The sequence below is a fragment of the Bombyx mandarina genome, chromosome 19 (assembly GCF_030267445.1).
Source record: "Bombyx mandarina strain Sakado chromosome 19, ASM3026744v2".
NCBI classification, from domain to species: domain Eukaryota; kingdom Metazoa; phylum Arthropoda; class Insecta; order Lepidoptera; family Bombycidae; genus Bombyx; species Bombyx mandarina.
In genome coordinates this window covers 251619-269112 of record NC_143225.1, presented here as the reverse complement: position 1 = coordinate 269112, position 17494 = coordinate 251619, and the positions used below count along the sequence as shown (strand labels likewise).

The 17494-nt window shown below is 38.5% G+C and overlaps 2 protein-coding genes across 10 annotated transcripts in view; one reads left to right on the top strand and one right to left on the bottom strand.

Annotated features, from left to right (window-relative positions):
- Nucleotides 1-17494, top strand: part of esn (espinas) — a 366713-nt gene that overhangs the window by 323251 nt on the left and 25968 nt on the right. The gene's annotated exons all lie outside the window — the stretch shown is intronic.
- LOC114249082 (uncharacterized) lies at nucleotides 9945-13331 on the bottom strand. Its single transcript, XM_028182559.2, has 2 exons — nucleotides 11415-13331; nucleotides 9945-10505 (listed from the first exon to the last, which is right to left on the bottom strand). The coding sequence occupies exons 1-2, from the start codon at nucleotides 13223-13225 to the stop codon at nucleotides 10328-10330; spliced, it is 1989 nt and encodes a 662-aa protein (XP_028038360.2). The 5' UTR covers nucleotides 13226-13331; the 3' UTR covers nucleotides 9945-10327.

Here is a 17494-nt window from a genome sequence, read left to right as displayed (position 1 = left end):
GAGTTTTTACATCGCTCTTAATTATATCATCAAATGTGGACTAATCAATATTTTGGGCAGTGTCGTGTGCGGTCACAGCTCACGCGGGTCAATACCGGAGCCCTGTCTTTTAGCCACCGTGCGAGCAACTCTTCCAGCGTGTAAGCGATGCAATCCCTATGCGATATAATTGCAATATCATTGAGAATGTTTCAAAGTAGATGACCTAATAAGTGCGCGTTATAATGTTCACGGGCTTCAGTGACCACTTCGTACCGAGTGAGCTGAACGCTCGTCTGCCGGTCAACGTATATCAAATGTTTACAGTTTATAAAATTCCATTGATATTGTTCTAACATTGATACTGTACAAGACAATTACTTTTGTCCGCTTGAACAATATCATTGATATTTAGAATGGTATATAAATAACAAATTAAACTTCACATTGTTTGTGGATCCCTACCTGAGTTGATATTTACTCGATGTACTTACTTACTTTTTAATGATTTCAGAACTTTCAACAATATCTGAAAGGAGTTTGAATTCAACTCATTTTACATAAGTTCCATTAGTATTACATATTTAAACTTATGTATAGATAAGTTAAAATATATAAATTACGTAAATATGCGTAAATATAAATTCAATTAAATCATCACAGTTTCAAAATGCAGCTAAAGGAAGTGTCAATGAGCATACCTACAATTTTTTTTTTTTAATTGCTTTTATGTGTGGACGAGCTCACACAGCCCAACTGCTGTTAAGTGGTTACTGGAGCCCATAGACATCTACAGCGTAAATGCGCCACACACCTTGAGATATAAGTTCTAAGGTCTCAGTATATAGTTACAACGGCTGCCCCACCCTTCAAACCGAAACGCATTACTGCTTCACGGCAGAAATAGGCGGAGCGGTGGTACCTACCCGTGCGGACTCACAAGAGGTCCTACCACCAATAATATAATATCATCATCATCATCATTCTTTCCTATTACCCTCTACTGGGGTGTAGGGCTCGAATCAAATATTTCCATTTACATTGGTCTTGGGCAGTCCGTTCCAGCTCCTCCCACGTCGTGCCCAAGACCCCTAGCTTCTGCTCCACCGAGCGACGCCAAGTTGTTCTGGGGCGGCCTCTCTTCCTTTTGCCAGACCCTTTCCAGATCAGTGCTATCTTTGATAGGGGGTATCGGGCTTTCTCAAAAAGTGACCAATCCGATGCCACTTCCGCGTAAGGATCTCCTTCTCCATTGGTGTCTGCTTAGTGATCCTCCACAGCATAATATAATATAATTGTACGAAAATATAGCAACACATAAAACCGAGATTAAATTGCGATATGCAGAATCGTATGCAGATCCCGCAAGCACGTACCAATTTTAAAAAGATATACCCGATACATACGTATTTAACACAATGACATGTTCATGATTGACTTCCAGGACGAAGACACGACATCGTGTAATTAAAATTAAACTTGTAGTGTTTAGCGCGGTGGGACGTGTTATATAACACGACTTAGACTGCGACCTCATGAATTCAAACGGGTGACGGAATTCATGAGTCCGATAACCATAACACGAAATGGGCCACCTATGCAATAAATAACCAAACATGTGACATGTGACATAAAAAGTACAAAAATGTAAGCAAAGTCAAATAAGATGTGTGGCACTGTGATGGCTTCCTGCGAGCTCTCAGGTGATGAAATATGATTCAACAGGATCCGAGCCTCGGGATGTCCATTGTTGACATGGACTACACATAGCTTGTCTGGAGAAACACGATATTTAAATAATTTAGTATTTAGTATTAATTAGTAGAAGGATCAACCTACAACAATGTAAATGCTGGTCTTCTTGAGGTGGAAAATGAAAAAAAAAGGCTAACCGCGACCGTGCACTTCACACGGGTGTACATACCTATACATATATAAACGAAAGGAGTTTATTGTCTTTCGCTGGAACACAGGTCATACCAAACTCGCTCAGCCCACTGAGCTTCTCGCCGGATCTTCTCAGTGGGTCGCGTTCCCGATCCGGTGGTAGATTCTGCGAAGCACGTCTCTTGCTAGGGTTCGTGCTAGCAACGTCGTCAGGTTTGAGCCCCGTGAGCTCACCTACTAGTTAAGGTTCCGCTGAAATAGCTTCTCAAGGCTATCAGCTTAGGTAGGAAAAAAAAACCAAACTGGAAACTTAAATCTTCCACAGTGCAATCCCAGAAATCTTTTTTTAAACAACGGCTGTCTCTGGAATTGCTGTCCTCCGCGATATCTCTCAAGACGTAAAACGCGTCTTTCTTAAAAAGTTAGTTTAATAAAAGTTTTTCGCGATTAGTAACGTCTTCGTTGTGCTGATGTCCATGAGCGTCATTGACTGCTTAAGTACCTCTAGGTTTACAGAAGAGCTCACTTTTTATTCCGTATCATATTCCTTTCATCAAACCACTGTTATGTATTTGATTTGCGTGACATTTTAAAAAACAAAATTACTGAAAATTTGCCGTTTTAGTAAAGTCGGCCAATGAGTGATAGAAGCATGTAACATTTAAAAAAGAGTTTATTTATGTTGAATTAAATGAAAGTATAGCAGTTTTATAACACGTAGTTTTAATTGAGAGCGTTCTATCAATTACCCGGAAACGGAATCACAGACTTACATAGATTATCTTAATGTATAAACTAGAGATATACTCATCACACCAATAGACTATAAAGTAGGGTTCAACTTTCTAATTTCAACACTCTCACCAAATTTGAACCCTCTAACTTAAATACATAGATATCATTAGAACATATAAAACAATCTGAACTTAAAACACAATTAAGTCATCAAACTGACCAAAGCTTATATTAAGTTTAATACAGTATTAACAAACTATTTCAATTTCTTAATACCAAGCTTACTCCTAAGATACTGAAACTTATCCCTAGGCAGAGCTTTAGTGAATATATCAGCATATTGTTCTTTAGTACAAACATAATTTAAATCTATATGTTTTTCATTATATTTTTCTTTAATAAAATTATATTTAACATCAATGTGCTTACAGCGTTTGTGATAGTCCACATTTTTAATTAAACAGATTGCACTTTGATTGTCCATATTTAAGCATATAGAATCTTGATTAAATTCACCAATATCTAATAACATTCTCTTTAACCACAAAGCTTCTTTTGTCGCAGAGCAAGCAGCCATAAATTCTGCCTCTGTGGTGGATAAAGCAACACTTTGCTGACGTTGTGTTGCCCATGTTATGGCGGCTCCATTTTTAATGAACACATACCCAGTTAATGATTTTCGGGTGGCACTATCTTTAGCAAAATCAGCATCACTATAAGCTTCAATTTTATTTTGCTGAGATGATGTGTAACAAATGCCATAGTCCTTAGTTTCTTTTAAATATTTCATTATTTTCTTGACTACATTCCAGTGAGTGTGATCAAAACAATTAAGATATCTGCTTACCAGACTAACTCCATACATGATGTCAGGTCTGCTTACCACAGCTAGATGCATTAGTGATCCAACTGCCTCTCGGTATGGAATATTCTTGTCCACATACTCAGTGCTTTTCTCCAGAATGGTGTGTGGACTTACTGGGATATTATTGCAGTTCGCATCTTGCATGTTATATTTATACAATAGTCTCTCAATATATTTTGACTGATGAATAAAGACATATTTTTCAGATTTTTCAATTTGTAATCCTACAAAATTATTTGAATCACACTGTTTTATTTCAAAATTTTGCTTTAATTCTTGCATTACTGTATTTAATGAATCCTTTGACTTAGAAAGTATAAGCCCATCATCAACATACAATAATAAATAAACTTTGTTCTGGTTTACTTTTCCAATATACAAACACCTATCTGCATGACTATTGTTGAAACCAAATTTCTTCAGTGAGGCGTCAAACTTTTGGTTCCAACACCGTGGTGCTTGTTTAAGGCCATAAAGAGAACGATTGAGTTTACATACCATATTTGCATTAGTATCCAAACCTTCAGGCGGTAACATATATATGTCTTCTTTGACATCACCATATAAGAATGCAGTTTTGACATCAAACTGAATTATATTCAAATTATGTTGTGCTGCTTCTGAAAGTAAAACTCTAACTGAATCATACCTCACTGTAGGAGAATATATCTCTTTATAATCAATGCCTTGTTTCTGGCTACAGCCTTTAGCACATAGCCTTGACTTAAAACATGGACCCGATGGGTCATCTTTTATTCTGAAGACCCATTTACAGCCAATCACTCGCACTCCTTCAGGTTTCATAATTAATTGCCAAGTTTTATTCTTTGCATGTGCTTGTAGTTCTTCCTCAATTGATTGTTTCCATTTTGCAGCATTAGCATTCTCAATAGATATAGCTTCATCATATGTTTCTGGGATATTTTCCTGTCCTACAATTTCTTTTCTACACATATAGGTATTTCCTTGCATTTGACACAGTCTTGCTTTAGATCTTGTAGTTACATTTGACATTACTTCCTGGTGATCTATATTTATCTCTGGTTCATACAAAGATCCTTCATCTGAGTAAAAATCATCACTGGATTCATTCTTAATACCTTCAATGCTTTCAGATAAATTTTGTAAAGTTGTGTCACTTTCAGTCACAGAAGTATCTTCACAGGTATTTGGGACTGATGCTGATAAAGGTACCACAGCATAATTTCTTTTTACTGAGCTTTCTAGAAAAATCACATCTCTGCTTATAATGATTTTTCTTGTTTTGGGATCTAAAAGCCTGTATCCTTTGGTTTGTTCACCATATCCAATGAATATCAATTTATTTGTCTTTGAGTCCCACTTCTTAGCTTTTTCTTTAGGAACATGTACCATCACTTCACAGCCAAAAATTTTCATATGTGTGATATCTGGCTTTTTACCACTCCACATTTCTTCCGGTGTTAAAAAGGCTAAAGCTCTTGTTGGACATCTATTGGTGATGTAAGCTGCAGTTGATACAGCTTCTGCCCAATAATGCTTCTGAAGTTTTGCATTTAAAAGCATACATCTGGCTCTTTCTAACAATGTGCGGTTCATTCTTTCCGCTAAACCATTTTGTTGTGGCGAGTACGGAGTGGAGGTTTGATGTATAATTCCAGATTTCTTAAGAAAACCTTGAAATTCATTGCTCAAGTACTCAGCCCCATTATCTGTGCGGAGAGTTTTTATTGTCAAATCAAGTTGATTTTCAACTAATACTTTAAATTCTTGAAATTTTTGGAATACTTCAGATCTTCTTTTTAAAACATATACAAATACTTTCCTCGTAAAATCATCGATGAATGTAAGAAAGTAGCGAGCTCCTCCCATAGACAGTGTCTCCATTGGACCACAGACATCAGAGTGAATAAGTTCTAGCTTTGCTTGTGCTCTGGAACCTTCTGAAGGGAATGGAAATCTTGTCTGCTTCCCTTCCAAACATGAGATACATATCACTTTGTCTGTATTTTCTAATTTGACTCCTGCACTTTCTGATAGTTTATTTAAATCTTCAAAATTTAAATGTGCCATTCTCTGATGCCATAAATAAGAATCATTCTCTGTTGAAGCTGATGTGTATGCTGGAACACTGTGTGTAACTAGCCTGTACATATTATTTATCATTTTAGCAGCTGCAACTTGCTTGTTTGTTTTATTTAAGATTTTACATCCTTGTTTGTCAAATTGTACTTGACAACCACTATTTATTATTTGACTTACAGAGAGAAGGTTAGTAGCCAACTCAGGAACATAGAGAACATTCTGCACCTTGATAGTTTCTAACTGGCCTTGCATATTGACAACATTAAGATTTACCTTTCCACAAGCTTTTACAACTAACTTTTTGTCATTAGCTACTTTTATTGTGGAAATTGGAGGTGTAATTTCATCATATAGCCAGTCACGATTCATTGTCATATGCATTGACGCTCCAGAATCAATGTACCAACTATTGTCGTTGTTCATTGTTGCAGATAACACGGCGACATAACCAGAATCTGTGTTCTCATTAGACTTCTGTTCCTTTTTCTTAGTTCGGCAATTTTTACTTATGTGCCCATATTTATTACACACATAGCACCTTGGACCTTTACCAGTTTTAGTTTTATCTTGAGTTTGTTTGACAAATTGATTCCCCTTGCTTCTGACATACAATGCACTGGACTCTGAGTTTCTCACATCTTGTAGAAGCTTAGTCTTCACTGAATCAGCCGTTATTGTCAGACCTGAACTTTCTAGTGCCATGATCATTGGTTGATATATATCTGGTAATCCAGCAAGTAATAAAGTCCCGAGCCATTCATCATCGACTTTAAAACCAATGTTCCTTAACTTATGGGCAGCGGTCATAATCTTGTTAACATAATCTTCTATGTTCAGACAATTTTCAAGCGTGGTATTGATAAGATCTCTCAACAGACCCACTCGGCGTGTCAAACCCGTGTCATCGAAAGCTTTGGCTAAATTATTCCAAACTTCCTTGGCTGTTTTGGCTTCTTGTATATGTACATAATTGATTGGATTTACTAATAAGATAATTTTTGACTTAGCTTTTGTATCAAGTTTGGGATCAATTGTTTCATTGTCTTTCGCGGTGACACAACTCCATAATTCTTCGTGTTCGAGATATGTTTGCACTGCAAATCTCCACGTAGGATAGTTTTCCCTTCCAGTCAGCTTTTCAATCAGTGCCATCGTATTATTTGACGACATTTTTGCTGATTAAGAAAACACGTGCAGAGTTTTGAGGTTATACTGAACTAGTGTTTTGTATTGATATTTGAAATTTTACACTTTTCACTATTACTACTTTACTTTTAATAAATATAGGTGGCCTGGGCCCATAACCTGTTGAATTAAATGAAAGTATAGCAGTTTTATAACACGTAGTTTTAATTGAGAGCGTTCTATCAATTACCCGGAAACGGAATCACAGACTTACATAGATTATCTTAATGTATAAACTAGAGATATACTCATCACACCAATAGACTATAAAGTAGGGTTCAACTTTCTAATTTCAACAATTTAGGTTCTGGATGTGGTGTTTTGATGACTCCAATCAACGGTTTTTTAATTTACCATTATTTGATTGCCTTTACGAATGTTTGTCAAAAACTAACTACATACCACAGGGCTAACTTTGAGTGTTTAACTTAAATATATTAACTTAGATATGAGTATACTTACAAGGAATCGGCAAGAGTGTGGGGTACTCAAATAGAACGGTAGCTCCGCGGCTAGTTAGTACTCAGTAAGTGTATCCATATACTCAAACTATAAGGGGGCACTTGGTCATAGCCGAGAAAAAAAAACTAAACAGTGATCAACATCTAAGCTGCAAATTGGTGAAGAGACAATTTGTTAAAAATGATTAAATATGGTATGTGTCAAAACTGTTTGAACAGCGACAAATATTCATGAACCTTAACAATACCGTTTGTTTACAGCCAAAAGCAATTAAACTAATCACGCTTTTGCGCGTCTTAAATGCGCACCCTTACATTTGATGTTCTTAGTTATAGACGTGTCCATATTATTATAATAGGTCCATGTGTTAGAGCATGTGTTTCCTCGGTCTAGCGGAAACCTATGCAAATATCGGAGAGCGCCCGCGTCACGTCCGCGACACGCACCGACTCCGCATACTGATCACTAAATACTACACAACTGCAACGTGTACGATTTAAGACAATTATTTTCCCACAAGATCACCTACAGAGATTGCCATAGTACCGTACTACACCACAACTACAACCAACCAAAAAGAATAGCGGAGTAGACGCGACCATCGTTAAAGAGACTACGGGGGATCCAAATTTGGACGTGTGTAATGAAATGAAAATGATTTCACAACAGATAACAATAGCTGCTATTGAAGGTCACGTCAGTGACGGACTAAGCACAGCTCGGAGACCATAGTCAAGTGATTTAATTAGGCGCTGGAATCACCGTAGTCCTAGAAAAGTAAATACTCCTTGCTTGAATACTTGGAAAGCTGAATACAATCCGTTCATGGCACCGCACTGGGTAGGGCTAAAATTTAGTGATTATGTCAATATTAGGAACATATTATGTATACGGTATGTATGTGTCTGGGCGATAGATTTTCAAATTATTATTTTTAATTTCAAAAGTTTCGAAAATGGTTTTCCGAAAAATGGTTAAATGGAAAGATCTGAAATAAAGAATAGTTTCTTTCTCGTTACCTTAAGTAGCCCGCTCTGTCTGAGTCGGATTCGATCTCGAGCGAAAAGGGAGTTTTCATTTGAGTTCCCTATCGCCTTGATTTCATTCCACCCAAAAGATCAGCAAGCGCCACAATACTTGGATAAATTCCTAACAGGCCGCCAACCGGCTCGAACCGACCGCTATGTTCCGATATTGTCCATACCATACTAAGGTACCATAATAAGGACGTCATTTAAAAAATCATGTACAAATCATTGTGGTCAGCAATGTACAGTAAATAAGAAAGGCATACCAGACTCTATGTACTCGATAAAAAATATGAGTTAATGACGCAGACGGTAGTGACTCCCTGCTCACTGATAAGACACCCTCCGAGCACGTGCCCTACAAACGAACCCTTGTCACTGACTGTGCTAATATTGGGTGTCTTTATCACAGCCCTGACATAAAAATCATATCAGATGGCAGGTGGGCATTATTCTTAGAAGTTTTTATGGTTAAGATTACTACGTTATAGTCATATTTAGGCACAGCTGCCTTACTGATGTTTAAGATTATCACGCAAGGCACGCGCCACAAGCGCTTCAATATATGTCCCATGTAGAGTACAATACCAATATTTGGGTGTCTTTATGACAGGCCTAAGATAACAAAACCTTTATTAGCCCTTGATTCAAGTAACAGATAGCAGTAAAGAATTTAATACAAAAGATATTTTAAGAATAACGTGTATAACAGTATACTTAGACGCTGTTAGTTCAATTATTTCTCATATTTTATATAGTTTTTGATGTTTTGTTGTCATATTTTAGCATTGGCATTGTTAACAACACTGAAAATGCAAATAAAAAATGTTAACAACTAAAAAATAGATCAAAGTGTAAAAGTTATAACAGCCCAGCTCATGATCCGCACCGCAATGTGAATGGTTTCAGCCACCAACTAGACACGTGAGCCTCTGTAATAACTTCTATAATTCAATACGAAAAAACAGGAGCATAGTTGGAAAATCAAGTTAGAACTACTGCGAGTAGATGATGTGTTAGAAGTAGTATAGGAGCCAACTTGCATTATGGAAGATGGTCCTTTGACCTGCACTAATAGAAGAGCTAGAAAAGTTTTGTGGAAGTCGAATGACAATTAAATTAAAATAATAATACAACTAGATTTTCTATCTCAACCAAAGATTTTCACATGTATTAAAAGAAATGAAATATCACGAAACTCAAGCCCTGAATTAGAAATAACTTTAGGAACTATAGAAATAAGTATATATTTATTAACCACATTAAATAAATAAATAAATAAATGACCCACGAGGTGTGTCTTCAAAACTGAATAGAAATCTTGCTAGTATTCTGTTTAGTGCTGTATATATTATTCACGTCTCAACCAGAATTCCTCAGATCCGAAGCGGCTGAAATTTGGTATTCGAGTCCAATGTGTCAAAAAGGAGTTCATGGTTGAATGTTCAATAAATAATTGGCCCTTGGATGTCTGCACCCTAAGTCCCTAAATCCCGTTCGGAGTCAGTATGTTATGTCAATAGTTTGGCCTGACTGTCTAACTCGTTCGAGTGTGGTGTGAGCACACAGGGCTCAGAGCAGCTCAGTATCGATCGTTTGTCAAATTGCTCCAACAAAACGATACTCTCTTATTGACATAATTACACACGCACACACGCACACGCGCTCGAAGAAAGAATTACCTTTCTGGAATTTTATGCCCATTTCATCACAATAGACGTGACGGCTGACAAACAGAGTGATTGATGTGAAGCGACCGTCGCATAATAGACAACCCTCGTGCCCAATTAACGACAAGGGCGGAGGGAAATGTTTATGTAAAATCAAGTTTGCCAACAAATGTATTTAGTTGGGACGTTTATTTGATTTTCTGTACAGGGTCGAGGCTAGAGACTAAGGTTGGAGATGTTTTATCAATAAACTATGCTTATTTACCAGCATACTATAGAAATAAATATCTAAAGCCACAACTAGTTTTGGTGTAATCATTTTTAACTAAGCTTAGCAGTGATGAAAGTGCTAGTGGAAAAAAATACAATTGTAAAGTGAACTTTTATATCTAAAATATAAATAAATACAATATAAATAAGACCAACAATACAAAAAAGGTATTTTCTTCAAACTACGTCAGCATAGCCAGGTTACCACTTTCCGCGTGCCGGACTCCGAAATTCTTCGCACACGATCTCTGGTGGAGCTCACAGCAGTACGCTCTGATGAACGGCTGGTGGCAGTACCGACATGAAAACAAGGCTGAACGTCTTTTAGAATCCAAGGCGTGACGGCAAACACAGCAATTCCTGCAGACAATTTTTCATAAATTAGGCTGTAAATCCAAAGACTGGTTAAATAAGAGGGACTTATAATGGTATTGACAATGTCAGGCAGTCAATCTAGAGCATATACTTGACGTAACGTATACACAGAACATAGAGACAATAAATACAGACAATAATATAATAATAATGGTGTTACCTACCACCCTGCCTATTTCTGCCGTAAACCAGTAATGCGTTTCGGTTTGAAGGGTGGAGCAGCCGCTGTAACTATTCTTGAGACCTTAGAACTGATATCTCAAGGTGGGTGGCGCATTTACGTCGTAGATGTCAATGGGCTCCAGTAACCACTTAACACTAGGTGGGTTGTGAGTTCGTCCACCCATCTCAGCAATAAAAAAAAATACAAGACCTTTAGAAAAACTGAGGACGTGTACGCATACGGAGAGGTACGCATGTTACCACTAGTGGAAAGTATAATATTTACGGCTCACAAGTAAACCGACATGTGTGTTTGGTAAAATTTTTAAAAGTATTATAGGAGAGACAAGGTGGTGCTATCTACGACCTCCGGTAGCCGCGTCGGACCAGATGAACCGTGTTCTCGGGCAGACATCGACGCCCATAAAAGAAAAGAACAGTAATCATAATAGACGACGGCACTACGCTACGTTCAATATCTAATTTATCCACAGTCTGGGCTTAACTGTAATAAAGCGATGCTTCATTAACTAACCTACTTACAACGATTGGGAATACCAGCACTTTTTACAACGACGAAACGTATCCTGCTACTGATCCGGGAAAACCGTTTTGCATAACATTAAAAATCGATCTAATTTTCCACGCTTCAAAAAGCGACAAAGGCGCAGCTTGAAATCATCTCGGTCACATAGTTTACCGGTTAATATAAAAAATTAAAAGTACAATTACCTCGTGTTGTCCAAATTATGTTTCTGAATGTGTTCGCTGAGCTGTGACGGCCGACAGAAGCCTGCCCCGCAAATATTGCAGATATAATCCGACTCGCCGATCTTAGACAGCTGGGGGAACTGAACCATGGACAAATATGAATTATAGTCGATTCGGGGCATGTACGACAGGATTTGTCTTATCGTCTCCTTCGATATCTTCAGCAGCCCCAACAAACCGATTGGTTCTGTATTCACCGCTATAGTAAAACACCTTTTGTTTTTCTTCGAAACCCTGTTTTTTGTATCTTTTGATAATGAATCCATGATTTCCGTACACACGTCTTTCGTGGGTTCTTCTAAACTGTTTGGCAGAGAAATAGATCGCGATTTGCCGTTCAATATGTCATCTATATCTTTTTTTATTTTGTTACTTTTGTTTATTTCTTCTGATAATATTTTATTAAGTTTTGTGGGTCCTACATTACAATTTAGTTTTAATGCTTTACTGGTACCAACATCAGAAAAGCTAGAGATTCCACACGCTAAGCTCTCCGTGTTGTAAAACCCGAATGTTTCACTTCTAGAAGTGTTCAAATCATTGCTACTTAATTTGCAAGCAGTAGATACCGATTTATTATTACCGTAATGAATAAATTTTGTGTTCATGTCAATCATTAATTTATTGATTATATTTATTAACTCATCCAATTTACTTTCAATGTTCCCTAATATATTTTGGTCCATAGCAGTATTTACTGTATCCTTATCAATTTTACTGGACTTTGGGAGTATATTCTCTTTTCTGTCTCTTTCTACAGATTCATCACCACCATTAATATATGGAATATTAGCATTTTCGTTTACTTGCACCGAGGTAGTCTTACAAATTTGCTGTTTATTTGTTTTTTCTGGTACAATAGTAGATTTATCAATTTTGTATTTTTCACGATTACATTGGTTTATAGGACTATCATAGGGGTCCTTGTCAATGACTATAGTATTACCACGAAAATCCCTATATTGCGGTGTTCGGGAATAACCTCGACTAAAATTTCGAGCTCTCTCCCTATCCAACAATATAAATCGTCCGTGAGAGGAAGTAGGATAGCAATAGTGTCTATTGCCAAACTCTGACCTTTCTGTTCGTTTACAATTTTCATATTGAGCACATCTCTGCTGTTTTTCGTAAGATCCATAAAAATCTTCAAGCAAATTCTGGCATTGTCTCGATTGGTTCCAACTAAATCGTGTATTGTACAAATCACGTATGTCCGGGTAGTCATCGGCCTTACCTTCGGGTACCCTGAAGTCATCAGCTCTAGAATTATACCCATGTTTACATTTTAGATCATTGATGTATTGTTTCCAAGCGTCTTCCGCCCTCTCTTTTTGACGACTTACCACTATATTTTTAAGTAGACGTTGCAATCTAGCATTCCTGGACATTGTTTTGAAGACAAATGCTTGACTGTAGTAATCAATGGCAGGGCGACAGTATGTCGATTTTTCTGCGCACTTTCCAGTGTCTATCAGATACTCATTTAATTCTGTCGGAACGTCGACAAGTCGTTTGAATGTTTTTGTTGAACATGCTTCCGTATTATGTACGTTACTTTCATCTGTAATTTCTCGTGTTTTAATTTCATTATTGATACCACTCGAATCATGTACTTCTATTACTCTCTTTGCATTTGTATTTAAACCAATTAGTTTACAATTACTGTTATGTTCAAAGATTCTGTGATCATGTTTTCTTTTCTTGCACCTGTTAATATTTGAATTATATTTATCTAAGAAAAACTGTTCATCGTAATAGGTCTTATTATTCATTTTATAAGAAATCACTGAAATTTATCGAAGCACTCATTAGGTTAAATCAAAACATTGAAGTCAATGTCAAAATTAACTTTTTTTTCAATTTGCGGCCGTCAGTGAGAGTTATTTATGGAATTTACGTTCGTTCGACACAAAAATGGAATACGGGGCCAAAGAGCATATCGTTATAAAACTGTTATTGCGGGTAATTTAAAAATTAAACATCGAAATCAATAATCTAATGACAGATCACATAGCTCTCGTAAGAAAGAAAACAAAGCCTAGCAATCTAAACAATCAATGCAAGATATGAGTGTGTGTTTGTGGACCACACGTTTTACGTTACGAATATTGATGCAAATCTGTAATGACAATCCCACGAACAATGATTTGAAATTCGTTTTAAGGAACAACCTTGTAAGGTTTATTTCATCATATTTTATGTGTAATATGATTTGATTGTTATCAGAGATCAATGGCAGGCGAGTGAATAATATACATTTATCTGAGTATCTATACCGTTAGGAATATTATACATAGTAAAATATTTTCACAAAGAAACTGAATACCCTGAATATCTGCACTGAACTACATGAAGGATCATAATATGATTATGAAAAGACGTATATAACAGAAACACATGTTAATGATACAGCTGATATAAAGGCAGGAATCTATACATATAAATAAAATTAGAGTGTCTGTTTGTAATATCGTAATAACCGCTTTTAATACATGCATATGAATATATATAAATATATGTACCGTATACGATACATACACCAAAACAACATTTTTTACAATTTTTGTCTGTCTGTCTGTCTATCTGTCTGTTTGTTCCTGCTAATCTCTGGAACGGCTGGACCGATTTTGACAGAACTTTCACTGATAGGTAGCTGATGATATAAGGAGCAACTTAGGCTACATTTTTAGACTAGCTTCGCCCCACGGCGACACCCGCGGTACGACAATAGCCGCGGGTAACATCACAGGACTCAGCTATCAATAATAAAATTTAATGTTTACGAAGCGAAGCGAGGGCGGGTCGCTAATAACATCTAATATCATATGTAGGGTAAAAAGTAAAAACTTATAACTAATTGCACCTATTTTATTTTGTTGATACTCGACGTGACAACTTGACAATTTGTTCTAAACAATTAATCTGACGTCTTGAAGTTCGTGAAAATGGCCTTCAAAGATTCATTCATATGCAAACAAACATACATAAATACCAATCTAATAAAAGAGTGTTAAACAGAAGAAAAATATAATTAAACTTCGTCAAAAAACAAGAGAATCTGATAAAGAAACCAATAATTCCTGAGCACACGTTATATTAATTAATTTAAAGTCGATTTTAAATATTTATGTATCGCCCGACGCCCCGTCCTCGTTCGCAGGTTGTCAAATGATTATGTTAATGTCCTCATCGAATATTCATTGGAAAGCTACCCTTACATTTTATCGTTTAAGCTAGTCTTACATTGCACTAACTGACACATCTTGCACCATTGCCTTCACGCTTTGGGCCTCTATAACTGAACTCAATCTAAGTCACAGCATCGCAGTATATTATTCAGATGTGAAATCAGATGTGAAATCCTATTTTCGTGTATTCTTCATTATCAGCATCACAACGAATACCTAGTTAGTGATAATTAAGAAATGGTGATTAGTAAAAATATTTCTTAAAGTAGAAAGCGATTGTAGCGCGGGAAAAAATGTCACTGTCGCCATGTCGCCTCGAAATATAGGCAAAGGCTTACATTCCAGAAGTCCGCGTCATACTCTGCGTCTGTTGTAGTTCCAGCTTTATTATTGCTTTTGCTGTTTCATTTCGTGTCATGTATAGTGTATAGTTCGCTAGAGTGACATGGGACATGTCTTCGAGTTTTTCTTTCTTCCATTGTCAGCGGCTAAAGTCACCCTAACGCTTTTGGAAATGATTCTAGTTTTTTTATACAAGGCTGGTGGACCAGAGAGCAATGTTAAATGATACCGACAGTCCATGGACAATGGCGAAGGTTGTTAAGAATTGAAACGTCCATAGCCTAATGAGCTAGACGTAGTCTTAGCGACGAATCAACTTCAATGAATTCAATCAAATACACAATCTACGATGAAAGCATTCATATAACTTAAATAAGTCTCTTTTACCCAATCATGTACCCGATACCGACCGAGGGGCGGGCCCCTCGATAAGCTAATTAAACTTTACCCATTTCAATAGCAAATCACAATACTCTGTCCCCTCGCGAGAGTCTGTAAACAAGCTGAAGGTGACCTTATCGACCTTCATAACGCCCCGGACATCACTCCCAATAGTTATAAGCTGCGATATTATTTCGGCTTCAAAAGTTCACGAATGAGTCTGTCTGGTCTGACGGGCCGACCGCCCTGATCGATTGAGAATCAGCAACGCTAACGACTACGTCAGTCCGGCGTTCTTGAGATGGCCGAGCGTCTGATTCCAGTGTTTAACGTCCTCTCCTACTCCTACCTATCCCGACTCTCCAAGGGAGAGGCTCAGACAGAAGTGCAGAAGCATTTAATGAGCGACTTCGCTCATTCCACATACACCGGGCGCCTCTGCGATTCGCGGATCTCCCGGTTCCGACGGTATATCCAACCGCGTTATTAAACTTCTACCCGTCCAACTCATCGTGATGTTGGCATCTATTTTCAATGCCGCTATGGCGAACTGTATCTTTCCCGCGGTGTGGAAAGAAGCGGACGCTATCGGCATACATAAACCCGGTAAACCAAAAAATCATCCGACGAGCTACCGCCCGATTAGCCTCCTCATGTCTCTAGGCAAACTGTATGAGCGTCTGCTCTACAAACGCCTCAGAGACTTCGTCTCATCCAAGGGCATTCTCATCGATGAACAATTCGGATTCCGTACAAATCACTCATGCGTTCAACAGGTCCACCGCCTCACGGAGCACATTCTTGTGGGGCTTAATCGACCAAAACCGTTATACACGGGAGCTCTCTTCTTCGACGTCGCAAAAGCGTTCGACAAAGTCTGGCACAACGGTTTGATTTTCAAACTATTCAACATGGGCGTGCCGGATAGTCTCGTGCTCATCATACGGGACTTCTTGTCGAACCGCTCTTTTCGATATCGAGTCGAGGGAACCCGCTCCTCCCCACGACCTCACAGCTGGAGTCCCGCAAGGCTCTGTCCTCTCACCCCTCCTATTTAGCTTATTCGTTAACGATATTCCCCGGTCGCCGCCGACCCATTTAGCTTTATTCGCCGACGACACGACTGTTTACTATTCCAGTAGAAACAAGTCCCTAATCGCGAAGAAGCTTCAGAGCGCAGCCCTAGCCCTAGGACAGTGGTTCCGAAAATGGCGCATAGACATCAACCCAGCGAAAAGTACTGCGGTGCTATTTCAGAGGAGAAGCTCCACACGGATTTCCTCCCGGATTAGGAGGAAGAATCTCACACCCCCGATTACTCTCTTTAGACAACCCATACCCTGGGCCAGGAAGGTCAAGTACCTGGGCGTTACCTTGGATGCATCGATGACATTCTGCCCGCATATAAAATCTGTCCGTGACCGTGCCGCGTTTATTCTCGGTAGACTCTACCCCAAGATCTGTAAGCGGAGTAAAATGTCCCTTCGGAACAAGGTGACACTTTACAAAACTTGCATAAGGCCCGTCATGACTTACGCGAGTATGGTGTTCGCTCACGCGGCCCGTACACACATAGACACTCTCCAATCTCTACAATCCCGCTTTTGCAGGTTAGGTTCGAATCTATCCAGAAATACATGAAGTCAGCGTCGGAACGGTACTTCGATAAGGCTATGCGTCATGATAATCGCCTTATCGGTGCCGCCGCTGACTACTCCCCGAATCCTGATCACGCAGGAGCCAGTCACCGTCGACGCCCTAGACACGTCCTTACGGATCCATCAGATCCAATAACCCTTGCATTAGACGCCTTCAGCTCTAACACTAGGAGCAGGCTTAGGGACCCCGGTAACCGTACTCGTCGAACTCGACAAAGAGTTCGCCGTGCAACCTAACCCATGAATCAGCTCGCTGAGTTTCTCGCCGGATCTTCTCAGCGGGTCGCGATTCCGATCCGGTAGTAGATCCATTCGCGAAGCAGCTGCTCTTGAGCTGTTAGGTCTCCTTCGGAGGCGCTCGGGTAGCTGTTAGCAAATCCCACCCCTCCTGGCTGAGCCTTTGCTCGCCCACCTGTCCTGGTGAAACTGGAAAGGCCTCCGGGCCACCAGTAATTCTTCAATCATGATCTCG